Source organism: Somniosus microcephalus, chromosome 17 (genome assembly GCF_052327205.1).
Source record: "Somniosus microcephalus isolate GS21.2 chromosome 17, FLI_Smic_1.0, whole genome shotgun sequence".
NCBI lineage: Eukaryota > Metazoa > Chordata > Chondrichthyes > Squaliformes > Somniosidae > Somniosus > Somniosus microcephalus.
The window spans coordinates 27,501,071-27,519,317 of NC_141003.1; the positions used below are offsets into that span (position 1 = coordinate 27,501,071).

General features: G+C 43.3%; 1 protein-coding gene across 10 annotated transcripts in view; it reads right to left on the reverse strand.

Moving 5' to 3' along the window:
• Window positions 1-9,745: 9,745 nt before the first annotated feature.
• The window catches only part of LOC147105595 (caldesmon-like), a 256,048-nt gene continuing 247,546 nt past the window's right edge, over window positions 9,746-18,247 (reverse strand). For 9 of the 10 annotated variants that reach the window (XM_086010134.1, XM_086010133.1, XM_086010124.1 and 6 more), the window contains one exon: window positions 9,746-11,185. In XM_086010134.1, coding sequence (XP_085866260.1) covers window positions 11,154-11,185 — 32 coding nt within the window. In that variant the 3' untranslated portion in view covers window positions 9,746-11,153. The remainder of the gene's footprint in view (window positions 11,186-18,247) is intronic. The other variant, XM_086010131.1, reaches the window with a different exon arrangement.

Below are 18,247 nucleotides of genomic sequence, written 5' to 3' on the forward strand. Positions count from 1 at the left end.
ATTATACAGTATATTTAATTTTTCTGATAGCGTACAGCAGATTATGGTTATTATCCTGATATTGTTTGTTATTTTAAAGTAGGGACTTAGGCCTTGTCGTGGATTTTGATAATCAGGGTCAGTACTGTGTGGCGGGGGTAGGTTGGTACAGGACCTTTGTCTTACGGATGTTTAGTGTAAGGCCCATGCTCTTGTACGCTTCGGTGAAGGTGTTGACGACAGTCTTGAAAGCTCCAATTGTTCCAGCATTCACAGCCTTTTGGGGGAGAGAGTTCCAAATTTCTACTGCCCTTCCTGCTTCTTGACTTCACTCCTGAGTGGCCTAGCTCTAATTTTAAAATGATGTCCCCTTGTTCTTGATTCCCCTACAAGAGGAAATAGTTTCCGTATCTACCCTATCAAATCCTTTTAATATTTTAAACACCTCGATCGAATTCAGGATCCAGTGGGATATAGTTTTCTTTTCTTGATGTGGTATTGGTTTGTAGTGCTTGGTGAGGTAGTCCTTTTTTTATATTATGACAACCATCACAAAACATTTCAGCATATTATTATCACTCATTCCTTCAAATGCTTATGCACTGGACTGGGATGTACTTCCATCCTGAATCATACAGCACAGAAAGAGGCCATTCGACCCATTGTGTCTGTGCCAGATAATCCAGTCGTTCATTTTTTGCAGTCTGATGATACCTACCTGACTAAGGTAATAATTTTCCGGTCATGGGTATGACTGGGATTGTACGTTTGTGAGCTTCTACTTGCATGTGACGCTCTCAACTATTGGAAAGAAATGGCTTCTCAGATATGTCCACTGATTGACACCCTACAAATAAATAGATTTGCTAAGCTTGGATGTCCAGGCTCTTCATCTTCGACTTTGTGGGCTACATAGATGCACACCATGGAGCTTGGGGACCAGATATAAGGGGTCATTTTCCAACTTTGCACCACTGGAACCTCACCAACCTAACTTGCATGTCAGAAGTTGATGGTCAAAAACATCTGAATTTCCAAGAAAAAAGACTTGCATTTATATAGCACCTTTCACGACCTCAGGACATCCTAAAGTGCTTTACAGACAATTATGTACATTTTTTGAAGTATAGTCACTGTTGTAATGTAGGAAATATTGCAGCCAATTTGTGCACAGCAAGCTCCCACAAACAGCAATGAGGTCATTTGTTTTACTGATGTTGGTTGAACGATAAATATTGGCCAGGACACCAGGGAGAAACTTCCGTGCTTCTCTTAAAATTAGTTTTTTTCCAGGCGTTCCTGGGATGTGGACATCGCTGGCAAAGCCAGCATTTATTGCCCATCCCTAACTGCACTTGAGAAGGTGGCAGTGAGCTGCCTTCTTTTTTTTTCTTTTTTTTTCTTCATTGATGGGATGTGGGCATCGCTGGCTAGGCCTGCATTTAGTGCCTATCCCTAATTGAGAAGATGGTGGTGAGCCGCCTTCTTGAACCGCTGCAGTCCATATGGTGCAGGTACACCCACAATGCTGTTAGGAAGAGAGTTCCAGGATTTTGGCCCAGCGACAGTGAAGGAACGGCGATACAGGTCCAAGTCAGGATGGTGTGTGGCTTGGAGGGGAACTTGTAGGTGGTGATGTTCCCATGCGTCTGCTGCCCTTGTCCTTCTAAGTGGTAGAGATCATGGGTTTGGAAGGTGCTGTCGAAGAAGCTTTGGCGAGTTGCTGCAGTGCATCTTGTAGATGGTACACACTGCAGCCATGTTAGAGGAGAGAGTGAATGTTTAAGGTGGTGGATGGGGTACCAATCAAGTGGGCTGCTTTTTCCTGAACAGTGTCGAACTTCTTGAGTGTTGCTGGAGCTGCACTCATCCAGGCAAGTAGAGAGTATTTCATCACACTCCTGACTTGTGCCTTGTAGATGGTGGAAAGCCTTTGGGGAGTCAGGAGGTGAGACACTCGCCACAGAATACCCAGCCTCTGACCCGCTCTTGTAGCCAAAGTATTTATGTGGTTAAGTTTCTGGTCAATGGTGACCCCTAGGATGTTGATGGTGGGGGATTTGGCGATGGTAATGCTGTTGAATGTCATGGGGCAGTGGTTAGACTCTCTCTTGTTGGAGATAGTCATTGCCTGGCACTTGTGTGGCACAGAAGTTACTTGCCACTTATCAGCCCAAGCCTGAATGTTGTCCAGGTCTTGTTGCATGCTTCATTATCTGAGGAGTTGTGAATGGTGCTGAGCATTGTGCAATCATCAGCGAACATCCCCGCTTCTGACCTTATGATGGAGGAAAGGTCATTGATGAAGCAGCTGAAGATGGTTGGGCCAAGACACTGCCCTGAGTAACTCCTGCAGTGATGTCCTGGGGCTGAGATGATTGACCTCCAACAACCACAACCATCTTCCTTTCTTCTAGGTATGACTCCAGCCAGTAGAGAGTTTTCCCCCTGATTCCCATTGACTTCAATTTTACTAGGGCTCCTTGATGCCACACTCGGTCAAATGCTGCCTTGATGTGAGGGGCAGTCACTCTCACCTCACCTCTGAATTCAGCTCTTTTGTCAATTTTTGGACCAAGGCAGTAATGAGGTCTGGAGCCAAGTGGTCCTGGCGGAACCCAAACTGAGCATCGGTGAGCAGGTCATTGGTGAGTAAGTGCTGCTTGATAGCACTGTTGACGACACCTTCCATCACTTTGTTGATGATTGAGAGTAGACTGATGGGGCAGTAATTGGTCGGATTGGATTTATCCTGCTTTTTGTGAACAGGACGATACCTGGGCAGTTTTCCACATTGTCGGATAGATGCCAGTGTTGTAGATGTACTAGAACAGCTTGGCTAGAGGTGCGGCTAATTCTGGAGCACAAGTCTTCAGCACGATAGCTGTGATGTTGTCGGGGCCCACAGCCTTTCCTGTGTCCAGTACGCTCAGCCATTTCTTGATATCACATGGAGTGAATCGAATTGGCTGAAGTGTTTCTGTGATGGTGGGGACCTGAGGAAGAGGCCAAGCTGGATCATCCACTCAGCACTTCTGGCTGAAGATGGTTGCAAATGCATCAGCCTTGTCTTTTGCACTCACGTGCTGGGCTCCACTATGATTGTTGGTGAGGAGGACTTTGCAGGGTCGACTGGGCTGGCTGTGCCGTGTCCAAAGTCGATGCCGGGTGGTCTGTGCAGCTTTAATCTTATTATTGTTTTTTGTAGCGGTTTGTTACAACTGAGTGGCTTGCTAGGCCATTTCAGAGGGCAGTTAAGAGTCAACCACATTGCTGTGGGTCTGGAGTCACATATAGACCAGACCAGGTAAGGACGACAGATTTCCTTCCCTAAAGGACATTAGTGAACCAGATGGGTTTTTATGACAATCTGATAGTTTCATGATGACCATTACAGCTTTTTATTCCAGATTTATTTAATTAACTGAATTTAAATTCCCCAACGGCCGTGGTGGGATTTGAACTCACGTCTCTGGATCATTAATCCAGTAACATAAGAAATAGGAGCAGGAATAGGCCACTTGGCCCCTCGATCCTGCTCCGCCATTCAATAAGATCATGGCTGATCTTGGGCTCAAAGCCACTTCCCTGCCCACTCCCCATAACCCTTCACTCCCTTATCTTGCAAAAATCTGTCTATCTCCACCTTAACGTTATTTAATACCCAGCCTCCACAGCTCTCTGTGGCAGAGAATTCCATAGATTTACGACCCTCTGAGAGAAGAAGTTCCTCCTCATCTCAGTTCTAAAAGGGCAACTCTTTATTCTGAAACTATGCCCGAGTTCTAGATTTCCCCATGAGGGGAAACATCCTCTCTGGATCTACCTTGTCGAGCCCCCTCAGTATCATCCCCTCCCCCTTTTCCCAGCCCCTTAACTTGCTTCACAATCTATTCCTTTTCCTGCTTTTTTCCAGTTGTGATGAAAGGTCATCAACCTGAAACGTTAACTCTGTTTCTCTCTCCATGGATGCTGCCCTGGCCTGCTGAGTTTTTCCAGCGTTTTCTGTTGTTATTTCGGATTTCCAGCATCCGCAGTATTTTGCTATCCCCTCAGTATCTTATATGTTTCAATAAGATCACCTCTCATTCTTCTAAATTCCAATGAGTATAGGCCCAACCTTTCCTCATAAGTCAACCCCCTCATCTCTGGAATTAATCTAGTGAATTGTCTCTGAACTGCTATGCTACCGTTCCTGCCATGCCACGGGATCTATTATGTCCATCTGAGGGCAGACGGTGGCTTGGTTTAATGTCTCGCTCCAAAGACAGCACTCCCTCAGTATTGCACTGGAGTGTCAGTCTAAATTTTGTGCTCAAGTCTCTGGAGTGGGACTTGAACCCATAACCTTCTGACCCAGAGGCGAGAGTGCTACAACTGAGCTACAGCTGACAACTCTTGGCCCAGGCTCTCTGCCGATAGCACAATTTCAGAAAATGATCTCTATAAATTTCCAGTGCGTATTCCTGTATCTCAAGTTGCTGACACTAACCAATGAGCCGAGTAAATAACTAACCAATGAGCTAAGTAAATAGGAACAGGAGGAGGCCATTCAGCCCCTCGAGACTGTTCCACCATTCAATTAGATCATGGCTGATCTATACCTCAACTCCATTTATCTGCCTTTGATCCATATCCCTAAATACCCTTGCCAACAAAAATCTATCTACCTCTGTCATGACAAGTTCAATTGACCCAGCACCCACAGCCTTCTGGGGGAGTGAGTTCCAGATTTCCACTACCCTTTGTGTGAAAAAGATCTCTCTGATTTTACTCCCACCTGACCTAGCTCTAATTTTAAGATTACACCCTCACTGTTCACTGCATTTCTGAGTTTTGTGTCATCTGTAAACTTTGAAATTCCAGGTCATTAATGTGTCTAGTCTGTACCCAGACTAGCTCCTCTTTGAAGGCTTCCAATTCCTCATTTACTGTTCTACCTGCCAATCTTTGATTCCAATCCACCCAGGCTAGATACTCTTTCAATTCACGTATTTTCATGTTTGATTGTTCCTTGTCCTTTTCCATAACTACTCTAAACCTAATGATATTGTGATCACTGTTTCCCAAATCCTCCTCCACTGAAACATGCTCCACTTGCCCCACTTCATTCCCCAGAACCAGATCCAGCACTGCTTCCTTCCTCTATGGAAGCATACTGATGAAGAAAATGTTCTTGTACACCTTTCAGGAATTCCTCCCTTCCTTTGCCCTTTACACTGTTACTATCCCAGTCTATATTAGCTAATTGAAGTCCCCCATTATCACTACTCTATAGATCTTGCATCTTTCTGAAAATTGCCTGCAAATTTGCTCCTCTATCTCCTTCCCACTATTTGGTGGTCTATAGGATACACCCAGCAGTGTAATAGCTCCTCTATTGTTCCTTAATTCTAACCAAATATCAAATCAAAATCAAATCAAATCAACTTTTATTGTCATTGTTAGTGCACAAGTGCAGTACAACAAAATGTAGGCTTGCGGCTCCCGAGAGTGTACATTTGGATTAAGACATTTAAACATTCAACATACATTTGGCTTGTAGTGTATTAACATAAATATAACCATAATAAAGTGCATTGGCAGATGTGCAGGCTTTAGAGTTTATTTGTGGAGTTCAGTAGGATGACAGCCCTGGGAAAGAAGCTGTTCCTAAATCTGGTCGTACGGGTGCGAATGCATCTGTAGTGTCTCCCAGATGGCAGGAGGGCGAACAGACTGTGGCTGGGGTGGGTAGGGTCTTTGATGATGGACCGTGACCTCCGTAGACAGCGTTTCTGGTATATGTGCTCTATGGTCGGTAGCCGGGTGCCGGTAATGCGTTGGACAGTTTTGACTACCCGCTGCAGGGCTTTCCGGTCACAGTAGCTACAGCTGCCATACCATACTGTGATAGTTTGTCAGGATGCTCTCTATAGTGCAGCGGTAAAAGTTAGAGAGGATCAGGGGTGACAGGTTACATCCCTTCAGCCTCCTTAGGAAATATAGGCGCTGCTGGGCCTTCTTCACCAGAGAGGAGGTGTTGCGGGACCAGGAGAGGTCTTCCGTGATGTGGACTCCGAGGAACTTAAAGCTGTCCACCCTTTCCACCACAGCCCCATTGATGTGGATGGGGGTGTGACTTCCGCCTTTGGACTTCCTGAAGTCCACAATGATTTCAAATAGATTCAGTCTTTGAACCCTCCAGTACATCATCCCATTCCAGTGCTGTAACAGTGGCCCAGATTTCGTGGTCAGCGGCCCAGGGCCGTTTACTACTCTGACAGCTGCCCACAGAGTTTTTGCGAGCTTTTAAGCAGAGACTTGCTGTCATCGGATGCCTGATCCAGCATAGCACTCTCTACAGGGGATCTGTGGCTTGTGTGAGCAAGGCAAGCAACCAATCAGATTGAAGAATCCTCACTGCAACATGCAGAGTCTAAACCAGCAAGTATAAACCAGGAATTATAAATTAGATTTAAATCATGTACAGAAAGCACAATAAAGATTGGGAAAGGCAGATGGGATTAAGAGAGGGAGATAAAAGAGACAGACAGAAAAATAATTTAAAAAAATCTCCAACACTAATTAATTTCTGATGGAAAAAAATTAAATTTTCAGGGCCAGATAGGTAGTTTGGCAGTAATTATAACTGATCACGCTGTTAAAAATTCACTTGCACCAGAATGTACCAGCCCTAACTTGTTCTGCCGTGTTTAGCGGGTAAGTACCAGACCTTCACGCCCTTACATTGATTTCAATGGTGAGCCTAGCAGCGAGGTGCTGTTATAGCGTAGCCTGTGGAGGAGCAGGGTAATTTGGACCACAACATCCGGATTTCCAGGTTTAACTGTGCATGGGCCGACTCCGGAAGTTGCTGTCCGATTTACTCCATAATAAGTGAGCGCTGTTAGCCTCACCGCTAAATCCGAGCCAGTATCTTTGATCAATACTGCCACCGCCCCGCCTTTTTTTCCCTTCCCTATCATTCCTGAAAACCTTGTAGCCAGGAATATTAAGTCCCAAATCCTCCCCTTGTTTGAGCCATATCATAATCCCATGTGACAATTTGTCCCTGCAGCTTACCAACTTTATTTACTATGCTCTGAGCATTTATGCACATGCACTCCAAACACACCCTAGTCTGCCTCGCATTTCCCCCCGCCCCCGTCTGATCTCTCCTATTTCTGAACTACCCTTTATTCTAATGCAGTTTGTCTCTCTCTCCCAATCCTCTGTGCACCTTGTTTCTCCTCTCTAATGCTTCATCCTGGTGCCCTTCCCCCTGCCAAATTAATTTCTCAATAGGAAATAGTTTCTCTGTATTTACCCTATCGAATACCATCATAAGTTTAAACACCTCAATTAGATCACCCCTCATTAGTCTTTTTTTCATTAGAATGGCGCAGATCATGGGGCGATATAATAGAAGTGTTTAAAATTAGTAATAGAATCATAGAAAGTTACAGCACGGAAGGAGGCCATTTCGGCCCATCGTGTCCATGCCGGCCAACAAAGAGCTATCCAGCCTAATCCCACTTCCCAGCTCTTGGTCCGTAGCCCTGCAGGTTAGAGCATCCCAAGTGCACATCCAAGTACTTTTTAGATGTGGTTAGGGTTCCTGCCTCTACCACCCTTTCAGGCAGAGAGTTCCAGACCCCCACAACCCTCTGGGTGAAGAAATTTCTCCTCAAATCCCCTCTAAACCTTCCTCCAATTACTTTAAATCTGTGCCCCCTGGTTTTTGACCCCTCTGCTAAGGGAAATAGGTCCTTTCTATCCACTTTATCTATGCCCCTCATGATTATGAAAGGATGGGACAGGGTAGATAGAAACAGATTGTTTCCAGTAGTGGAGCGGTCAAGAATGAGGGGCCGTAGATACAAGATTAAATGCAAGAGATTTAGAACAGGAGAAACTTCTTCACAGAGATTTGTGAGGCTGTGGAATTCATTCCAGCATTAGTGGCTGAGGTAAAAACTGTCATGATTCAAGGTTAAGGAAAAGGTGTTGAACAGACAATGGGGACAGGCTCGGTGAACGACTTGCTCATATGGAGGGTAAACCCCGCAATGGACTGGTTGGGCTGATTTCCATGTTGTAACTTGCATGTATTTGCCGTTTTATCTGTTTATTTCACGTGAGGAGGGTTGTACTGCAAGTTATATAAGATTTGTGACATGGCATGGAATAAATATGATGTTCAGCCACTGCATATGTAGTATTATATTTACACAATATGTGTGCTAGAACCTCGTGTGATCTATTTAAAATTCTAAACATAATGAACATATTGTGGTTTTGATCTGTTCTTGTGGTCTTTCTTGCCCCATTGTACAAGGCTGCACATAATAGTACCTCAGGGTGCTTTGGTTGTTGAAGATGTTGTCGTGACAGAAACTGCGTGTATGTAAGGTCTTGACTTTCATGGGGTTGTTTGTTTGGTTCTATTCTATTAGGTGGTGCTTGTGGAACTTTTTCTTGTCGGTCAGCTGCAGAGGTGTATAATCTTTTGCATAATGCCACGGAACAACCATGAGGACAGAACTGCAACAGTTGGCCACTGATGTGGCGAGTGAGCACACAACTCTTTGGCAGTAGGTGATTCCACAGCTATTTGGATGATTTTTATTTTTGAAATAAGAAGTGTCACTGCAGTAAATAAAACATAATATCCAGCCTTACAGGTAGAACTGATTTGTATGTTATACATATATATATTTTAAATAAAGCCAGGCCTGAATACACTCTTTGTGCGTGCTTCTTGAAGTTTCCATTGCACCAGAGTGTGTGAAAGGTTAGCATGCCCACGGCTATCTTCAGTGATACACAGACCGCCTTTCAGGTTATGGTAACAGATGATTGCTCCAAGGCGTTACGGAGCATCAGCTGTGCAATAAACCATTGGTGCTAGGCAGCTGACCGGTGAAAATAAAGTTACCCAAACATCATCTAAATAGTATAAAGCCTAAAAAAGGGTCTGGAACAAGAAATAGGCTGCCAGAGAATGAAAGGGGAAAGACAGGGGAGGGGGGAGGTATGTAGGAAAATGCCATGCAGCAGATTGTGGAAGGCTCAACTCAATCATCCACTGAACCTACCCACACCCAGTTACACCACCTGTAGCAGAGACATGCTGAGGGGACTGCGACCAAAAGAGTGCACTCCTGCACATATCTGGTAAAGCCCCAACATCCAACTGTTTCAGACACCAACCCGCCAGAGCCAGCCCCATCATTATGAACATTACTCACCAGAGACTGAGAACTCTATTTCCTCCCCCACCAAACATGATGCACAAATTAGTGCGGCTGTACATCTCCCTGTTGACAACAAGACGACGCATCCCCACGCTCTGCGAAGCACGACCACCTCCGCAGCAAATGTGTGCACAAGGCACTTGTGAGAGATATGCTAATCTGAACACAGATTCTGTTTGGAACTAGGGCATCGCCAGGCAATCTGGGCACTGCCAAGCAATCTGGGATCCCTTCCTAGTTAGTGTCATCACCTCCAGTCTTGCCTCAATGTCCCTGTAAAAGGAAAGCTGACCAGTACAACCAGAACATCACAAGAGATAAGTTCCCTTCTTCCAAACACCACAACAGGAGGTGGCCCACGGAAGGATACCTATTTGACCATCTATTTGTCCGACTCCAGTGATAGTCAGTTACCTACTCCAACCCCGTTCAAGCACAGAATCTGACACAACCCCGATGTGTTAAAGCTAATTTTATATCAGTTTAACATTTATTAGATTTCCAGCAAATAAACTCGAGAAGTCAGCTTATAGAAATAATCTATTTATTGTGAATTGCCATTTTCATAATACATTGTTTTAAACATTTTTAATGAAAAAATGCAGTTGCCTAATACTCCTTAACTATTTGTGGTGTTCACCAAATGGCAGAAAGCAGACGATTTAAGATAAAAGTTGCATAGTTTTATTTTCAGACCTATACAATAATTGAGTGCATTTGCATTTCATGTTATATGTAAACCAAAAAAAAGTACAAAATGGTTAACGTTTCGTAGCGAAGCAGTTGTAGCACATCTTTGGGTTGATTTTTCACCTTTATCTAACGTTACGCAGGGATGACGAGCATACACAAGGAGCGATTAAAGCCTCTTTTCCTATTCAGTCTCAAAATTAAACTGCTCCGGTCGAATGCATATTAAAACTTCCAAATTCCTTCAAAACCAAGACTTTTGAACTCGCGTGTATTTGCCACGTATGCAGGTTAAGATATGAATAAAAGTGTGATACATCAAAAGGTATGCGGTACAACTCCTGTGACATGCATAGTGGAAGTTCAGTGTTTCAGAGAACTCATAACCCCTTTTTATCTCCTAATACCACATCTATTCATTGTCCTATCTCCTTGCAGACACACACATCAACACATACACACACTCACTCACACCTTAAAATATATTGTGTTACTTTTTTTTAATAATTTTGAGGCAGATTCGATATTTTTTGTTTGTTTGAGAACTCATTTCGAACATCTAAGGCCAGTTATGATGGAACTAAATTTCGTGAGAAAATGTGAACATTTCAAATACACTGTGATGTAGGCTGCTATCTGGTTTATTACTGAATATATGATCTAGCATTTCAAGCTAGTTAAAAGCATTCTATCTTTAATTAAACTACAAAGCTAGAAGTTGTGAATGTTATCTGTGATGAATCACCATTGCTCCGTGTTCCTCCATTCAGAGCAAAATGAACCAATCCATAATCAGTACCACTATTACAAATCAAATTTTAATACCCATTTAAACATATTTAGCAAAAATGTAAAAATTATGACATATTAGGCAGAGCACGCTAAAGTGAGGAGAAAGTCTAATCAAAAATCTTATTGGTTTTAACATTTAATTCATCAATGATTCATGATCAAAATGTTCCTTTTGCTATATTTAATTGTATTCTAAAGTATATGATTTATCAATATTCTAAATGTTCAAATTTCACAGCACATTTCTCTTTCGAAATAAGGGTCTCACTGATCTGTACAAAGGTGATATACCTGTGAAGATCAATTGCAAATGTGGATTTGTAATACAGTGCTAATACACATGGCTTTGACTGGGATAATGTGAAACAATTTGTTAATAAAATATTACATAAATATAAAAAGCTCATCTAGGCATCTCAGAAACATATGGACCAGAATTCTGTGAAGACCTCTTTAGGGTTCATTTTCATAATGTGCCATCCCTGCTGAAGAAAGAAAGAAAAGTCGGATGTGTTCGTGCAAACGAGTAAAGCAAGACATGAAATAAACAAAATAACGTTACACCTTTGATTTTTGCGGCAAAATGTGAAATATAAATAATTTAAAACAAAGTATGTCCCCTCTTTCAGAGACACGTCATTTTAAAATGTCATATTACTAGGTTAAATGTGTAAAGAAAATTAAAAATACCATGATGGGTTTTTATGTTTATGGCATTAAGCATGAGTCACAATTAATGCTGCCTGAATTTGCAACAATATACGTACAAAAAAGGCTGGGAAATGACCATCCAGTCCAAAAAATCCAGCCTATCTAAAAATGGAACACCAATGAACCACCCCCCTGCCCCCGCCCCAGTCACGCAATCTCCAGGGAGACACAAAAAAATGGGGCCAATTTAGGAAAACTTCGGGAAATTCCTTTTCGTCCCCCAAAGCAATTAATCAAACCTGCAGGAGGAGGCCACAGTAACCCGTAAATCCTCTAGTCCTAGCTAACCCCCAATTTACTCTCTATAACAATTTGAAAGGTACGTTTATCAAAAACACTGAACTTTTAAAGCACGTACATGTGGCTCTGATTTAGTGTCTCTGATATAGAATTTAACCGATTATAAGGATCGGTAACATAAGCAACAGACCCCTTATTTTCCTGATTAGAAAGTGGTAAGCTTAACGACTTGGTTGTCAGTCAAATCTGCCGGCTCAGATGCTGAATTTTCAATTTCCTGGCCTGTCAGCTGAATGACTCAGACATTCCTACCAAAAAACATAAGACACACACGAACCTCCTCAGGACCACCAGGAATCGAATGCATGCCTGTCCCTCTCACTAGACCAGCGTGAATTCCACTTTAATTTCCCCCTCCCCCCCTATAAGAATCTGGACTGGAAACATAACATTGAAACTATCCACCATTTCCCTCACAATCTACCAGGGATTCTTATATATATAATTGGTGCAAGGAAAAAAAATCCATGGAATGGGAAACCACCATTCCAGCCATTCACGGTGAGAACAGGGTACAAACAATGGACAATATTGTGGATCTACAACTTACTCAATTTCCAAAGTAAAGATTGTGCGAAACCCTTAAAGTTAGTTGAGAAAACCCATAAATGCCTGTCCACATTGGCACCTTCAATCCAGAACGCTAACCAACTGCCTTCCTCAGATGACTTCCCCTGTGGTCCCAGCAGTACAGAGACCATTGTGTTATATAAAGTATTTTGTTCATCTTCACTTATACTTCATTTCCACTCCTATTCTTTTCCAGGCCCTTTGAAGGAATTTAATACAACAATAGCTGCTCTCCATTTCTGCTACAAAGCCAATATGGCGAGGAAAAATGTCTTCCAATCTAGAGTCTCACTTGAGACTTATTAATATCCTGCTGTGTCCTTGAATTCTGCACTCACTGTCTAGAATAAATAGTCTGCTTAATATACATTGGCCCAGAACATCAGGTCTCCACGGGTGAGTACACACGGGGTACTCACCCATAAGCCCAATGGAAGTGCCGGTTTCAGGCATGCACTGCGCATGCGCGGGAAACCTTCACTTCCGTTCCCCTGAAAGCAGGGGTTAAGAGGTCGAACGCGTGCGCAGTAGAGGCAGTGCATGCGCATCAAACTTATGTTTTTTTTGCAGGTTTTCCCGGGAGGGTAAGTCTCCAGAAGTTATGGTGTGGAGATGCCGGTGTTGGACTGGGGTGGACAAATGTAAGAAATCACACAACACCAGGTTATAGTCCAACAGCTTTATTTGAAATCTTGTGACCTTGTGACCCCACCTCATTGTTCTTTGATGTAATGTTTTCCTGACTGACCTGTTTGGACACCATTTACACCTTTGATTGCTGTGATTATCTCTCTGCCGAGGTGTGATAAATGGCAGTTAGAAAGATTACCTGTAAACATCTGACATTATTCTCTGACTATATAAGCTGTGTTTTTATGCATCTCTCCACTTCACCTGACGAAGGAGCAGCGCTCCGAAAGCTTGTGATTTCAAATAAAGCTGTTGGACTATAACCTGGTGTTGTGTGATTTCTTACATTTGTCCAGAAGTTAGACATTTAAAAAGCAGGCGTAAGGCCTGCTTTTTACAAGGTAAGTGGTGAATTAATTAAATTAAAACATTTTTTCCACAGGTTTATTATTTTTAAATACTTTAAAGAAAGGTAAGTTTATTTTTAGCCCTGTTAGAAAATAAAATTATTTTTTTCAAAAATTTAAATTATTGTTTTAAATAGTTATTTCATGTAATTTATAGTTTATTTTAAAAATGTGATTAAAAAAAAATTCATTTGAAGATTTAGTGATGTTTTGGGGCTCATAGTATTTATAAGTTTGATGACAGCACTTCCTGTCAAACTTATGAATGAAGCATTCCCTGCTCCGATTGGCTCCCCATGGCCCACGTGATCCCAGGAGACGCTTCAAACTAACTGCGCCCCTGGGATACGCAAGCACTGCGCACCGGCAGTTGGAGCAGGCCCAGGATCGGAATTCCACGGGGGCCCACAGCTCAACGGCCAGCGCGCAAGGTAAGTGCAGGTCGGGGGCTTATACCCGCGGGAAGCCCCCGACCCGAATTTCTGGGCCAAAATCTGTGTCTCAGCATTTTAAAGGTCTGGCTCTTCTCTCTCCTTGATTTTTTTTTCTCCAGCGAAAACAAGTTGACTTCTGTGTTTTTTCCCCTTGATTTAGAGTCATAAGTCCAAAAATGACTCTTGTTGCTACTCTCTCAGGGGCCTGACATAAAAAAAAAATCCCCTGACAAACAAAATTCCCCGTGGTGGTAGGATGGACACTCACAAATATAAAGAGGCATCTGTGCTTCTGAATGGAAGGCCAGTAAATTGGGTTTTTTAGAATGAATTTAAATCAAGGTAATATTGACTGATTAGCATTTGAGCTCCATGCACGTAGCATAAGAAATAAAACAAGTGAGCTAGAAGCACAAACTCAGCTTAAAGGGCATGATGTTCTAGCTATTACAGAGACCTGGCTACAAGCTGGGCAGGATTGAGAGCTAAATATTCCAGGCTATTTGATCTTTAGAAAGTATGAAGAAAATGGAAAAGGAGGAGGAGTAGCATTACTAATAATAGACATAAGGGATTTCAGTATGAGTGACCAGGCAATGGAAACATTATGAGTAGAATTAAGGAACAGCAAAGGATGCGAGACTCTGATAGAGTTTGTCTACAGACCTCCTGATTGTAGCGATGTAACGGGGGGATGTATAAACCCGGAGATTAGGCAAGCATGCAGCAAAGACAACATGGTTATAACGGAACAGTTTAATTTTCACGCGGATTGGGAAAAGAAGAATAACTCAAGTGGTAAAGGCACTGAATTTCTAGAATGTATTCAGGGCAGTTTTCTAGAACAACACATTTTAAAAATGACAAAGGAACAAGCCATAACAGATTTAGTGATGTGTAATGAGCCAGAATTAATTAACAATCTCATTGGTAAGAGAACAGCTTGGGAATAGTGACCATAATATGATTTGAGTTTTATATCTGATTTAAGAGAGAGAAGGGATGTCACAAACCAGGGTTTTAAATTTAAGTAAAGTAAACTTCTAAGGAATGAGAAATAAATTGTCTGGGCTGAACAGTTACTGGGTAAATGTACAGAAAAACAGTGGGAAAAATTCAAAGTATTTGGTACAATACCAAAACCAGTACATATCCCTAAAAGATAAAGGGGGGGAAATTCGGTTGCTTTGCGCCTCCAGTTAGCACCCTAATAGGGCGCTAATGGGGCGCAAAGCAACTCGTGCCCGGCGATGATTGCGGCGCTCGCGAAGTTGACCACACATTTTGCGGCGGCACTAAACACTACCACCATGATCTCCTGCGCCCGCAGATCGTGACGTCAGTCGAGCGTGCAATGCCCCGGACCAGATATTAAGTGGCGCCCACTGCCTTACCGCCTGCCGCTAGCAATGACAGGTTGAGGGGAGCGTTTTGCAGTCGGGAAGGGACTGGGGGAGCGCTATTTAAAGGTGACCGCTTCCTGCCTTTTTTTGTCGGCGACATTTTTGCACCACGCATTCAGAGAGAGAGACTTCTGGAGAGATTCAACGGTGTGTGAAGAAGTTTTGGGTACTGAGCAGCATTTTGCAGGTTCTTTCTGATTTGATCTTCCTTGCATCGATTTAGAAGAGTCTATGGGGACTGCACTCTGAGCTCTTTCCCTGGGCCTCTCCATTGTTCTTTCCAGCAGATTTGATGTACAGGTCTCTCCAGGCCGAGATTCAAGGCTGCAATGAGCAGGATGTGGATGGAGAGCAAGATCGACCCTCCCCTTTAAGAACTGGCCGGCGCCAGTGTGTCTGTGTTCCATTGCTGACGGACATCACATGAGCTTCGCCAGCGCTCTGAGGTAGTGCCTCGCTCCTCGGCATTAGCGTCTTGAGAGGTGTGTAGCGCCTGATTTAGCGCTCCAATCACCTCCAGGGGCAATAGAAGACAAGTTTGCATTCGGAGGCGATAATTAACGCCAGGCGCTAAACTTTGCACCTGGCCGATAATTGCGCCCCAAAGGGGGCGATACCGAATTTCTCCCCCAAAGGCTCCACTTGTGTAGATAAGCAATTATGGCCAACAAATATGAGACAATATCAAGCTAAAAGAAAGTACTTGCACAAATGCAAGGAAAAGTAGAAATTCAGCAAACTGGGTGAGCTATATAAAGCAACAAAGGGATACAAAGAAAGTAATAAGAGGTGCAAAAAGGAATATAAAAAGCTTCATAGCGAGATCAAAGCTAACAGCAAATATTTTAATAAATATTTTAACTGCAAAAGAGTGGTAAAAGGGAATGTGGGTCCATTAAAGATAGATGCAGGTAAGACTATAATTTTTTTGATTCATGGGACGTGGGCATCGCTGACAAGGCCAGCATTTATTGCCCATCCCTCGTTGCCCTTGAGAAGGTTGTGGTGAGCTGCCTTCTTGAACCGCTGCAGTCTGTGTGGTGAAGGTACTCCCACAGTGCTGTTAGGGAGGGAGTTCCAGGATTTTGACCCAGCGACGATGAAGGAATGGCGATATACTTCCAAGTCAGGATGGTGTGTGACTTGGAGGGGAACTTGGAGGTGGTGGTGTTCCCATGCACCTGCTGCCCTTGTCCTTCTAGGTGGTAGAGGTCATGGGTTAGGGAGGTGCTGTTGAAGAAGCCTTGGCGAGTTTCTGCAGTGCATCTTGTAGATGGTACACACTGCAGCCATGGTACGCCGGTGGTGGAGGGAGTGAATGTTTAAGGTGGTGGATGGGGTGCCAATCAAGCGGGCTGCTTTGCTCTGGATGGTGTTGAGCTTCTTGAGTGTTGTTGGAGCTGCACTCATCCAGACAAGTGGAGAGTATTCCAACACACTCCTGACTTGTGCCTTGTAGATGGTGGAAAGGCTTTGGGGAGTCAGGAGGTGAGACACTCGCCGCAGAATACCCAGCCTCTGACCTGCTCTTGTTGCCACATTATTTATGTGGCTGGTCCAGTTAAGTTTCAGGTCAGTGGGTATTCCCAGGATGTTGGTGGTGGGGAATTTGATGATGGTAATGCCAGATAATGAACAATAAGGAAATGGCAGACTTGCACCTGTTTTTTTCAGTGGAGAGAGAGGACAAAACAGTTGTTGTACAAGGGAACCTAAAAATAAGTCAAGGGGAGTAACTTAGTGGATATAATAAATAAAATGGTAATAAAAAAAATAATGGGACTCCCTACCTAACAGCACTGTGGGAGTACCTTCACCACACGGACTGCAGCGGTTCATGAAGACGGCTCACCACCACCTTCTCAAGGGCAACTAGGGATGGGCAATAAATCCTGGCCTTGCCAGCGATGCCCACATCCCGTGAATGAATAAAAAAGATAAACAAATCGCCAGGGCCTAATGGTTTCCACCCCAGAGTATTAAAAATAGGGAAAGAAATTGCAGATGTGTTAACCATAATTTTCCAAAGCTCTAAATAATAATAAAGAGATTATCAAAAATGAAAATGCATGGAATTGGAGGTAACCTTGTGCTATGGGTTGGTAATTAGTTTTGAGTGGTAGGAGATAGAGAGTAGGGATAAAGGGAAAATTCTCTGATTTGTGGGATGTGACAAGTGCTGTTCACCAAGGATCTGTACTGGGCCATTGGCTTTTTGCTGTATTTATTAATGACTTGGATAGTATATGTAGATGGGGGCAGGATGTTACAAAGGGGCATAGACAGACTACGTGAGTGGGCAAAACTATGGCAGATGGAGTTCAATGTTGGGAAGTGTCAGGTCATCCACTTTGGACCTAAGAAAGACAAATCGGAGTATTTTCTTAATGGCGAGAGGCTAGGAACTGTGGAGGAGTAAAGGAATTTAGGTGTCAATGTACACAAATCACTATACAGGTATAAAAAGTAATTGAAAAGGCTAATAGAATGTTGACCTTTATCTCAAGGGGTTGGAATACAAGATGCTTCAGTTGTAGAGAGTCTTGGTCAGACCCCATCTGGAGTACTGCGTTCAGTTTTGGGCACCACACCTCAGGAAATATATTTTGGCCTTGGAGGGGGTGCAGCCTAGGTTCACCAGATTTATACCAGGTCTGAAAGGGTTCAATCATGACGACAGGTTCATTCTCTTGAATTTAGACGGTTGACAGGTGATTTAATCAATCTAATCAGAGGTGGCATTCTGTGCATGCGAATACTGGTGTTGTCATTATTTGAACGAAGCATACATCTTATACATGCGCATGTTTGGACAATGGCTCCTGAGAACTGTAGTATTTTCCATGAGATGTAGAATTCTGCATTCAACATCGTGCCTGCAAGTGTGGGAAGTCAGGTGGTCGACAGGGCACAAAGAAGTTTAGGCGGGAGAGTACACTGAACAAAGGTGCATTGTGCAGAGGGTGGGAATTGATGGAGCTAAATTTATGGGTCGTCGTCGTACGTGTCTTCACACTGTTCCCTTTGGGGAACTGTATGAAGTGGTGGAAGGATTTCTGACCGCGATTAACGCTCCTTCCGTGATCGTAACC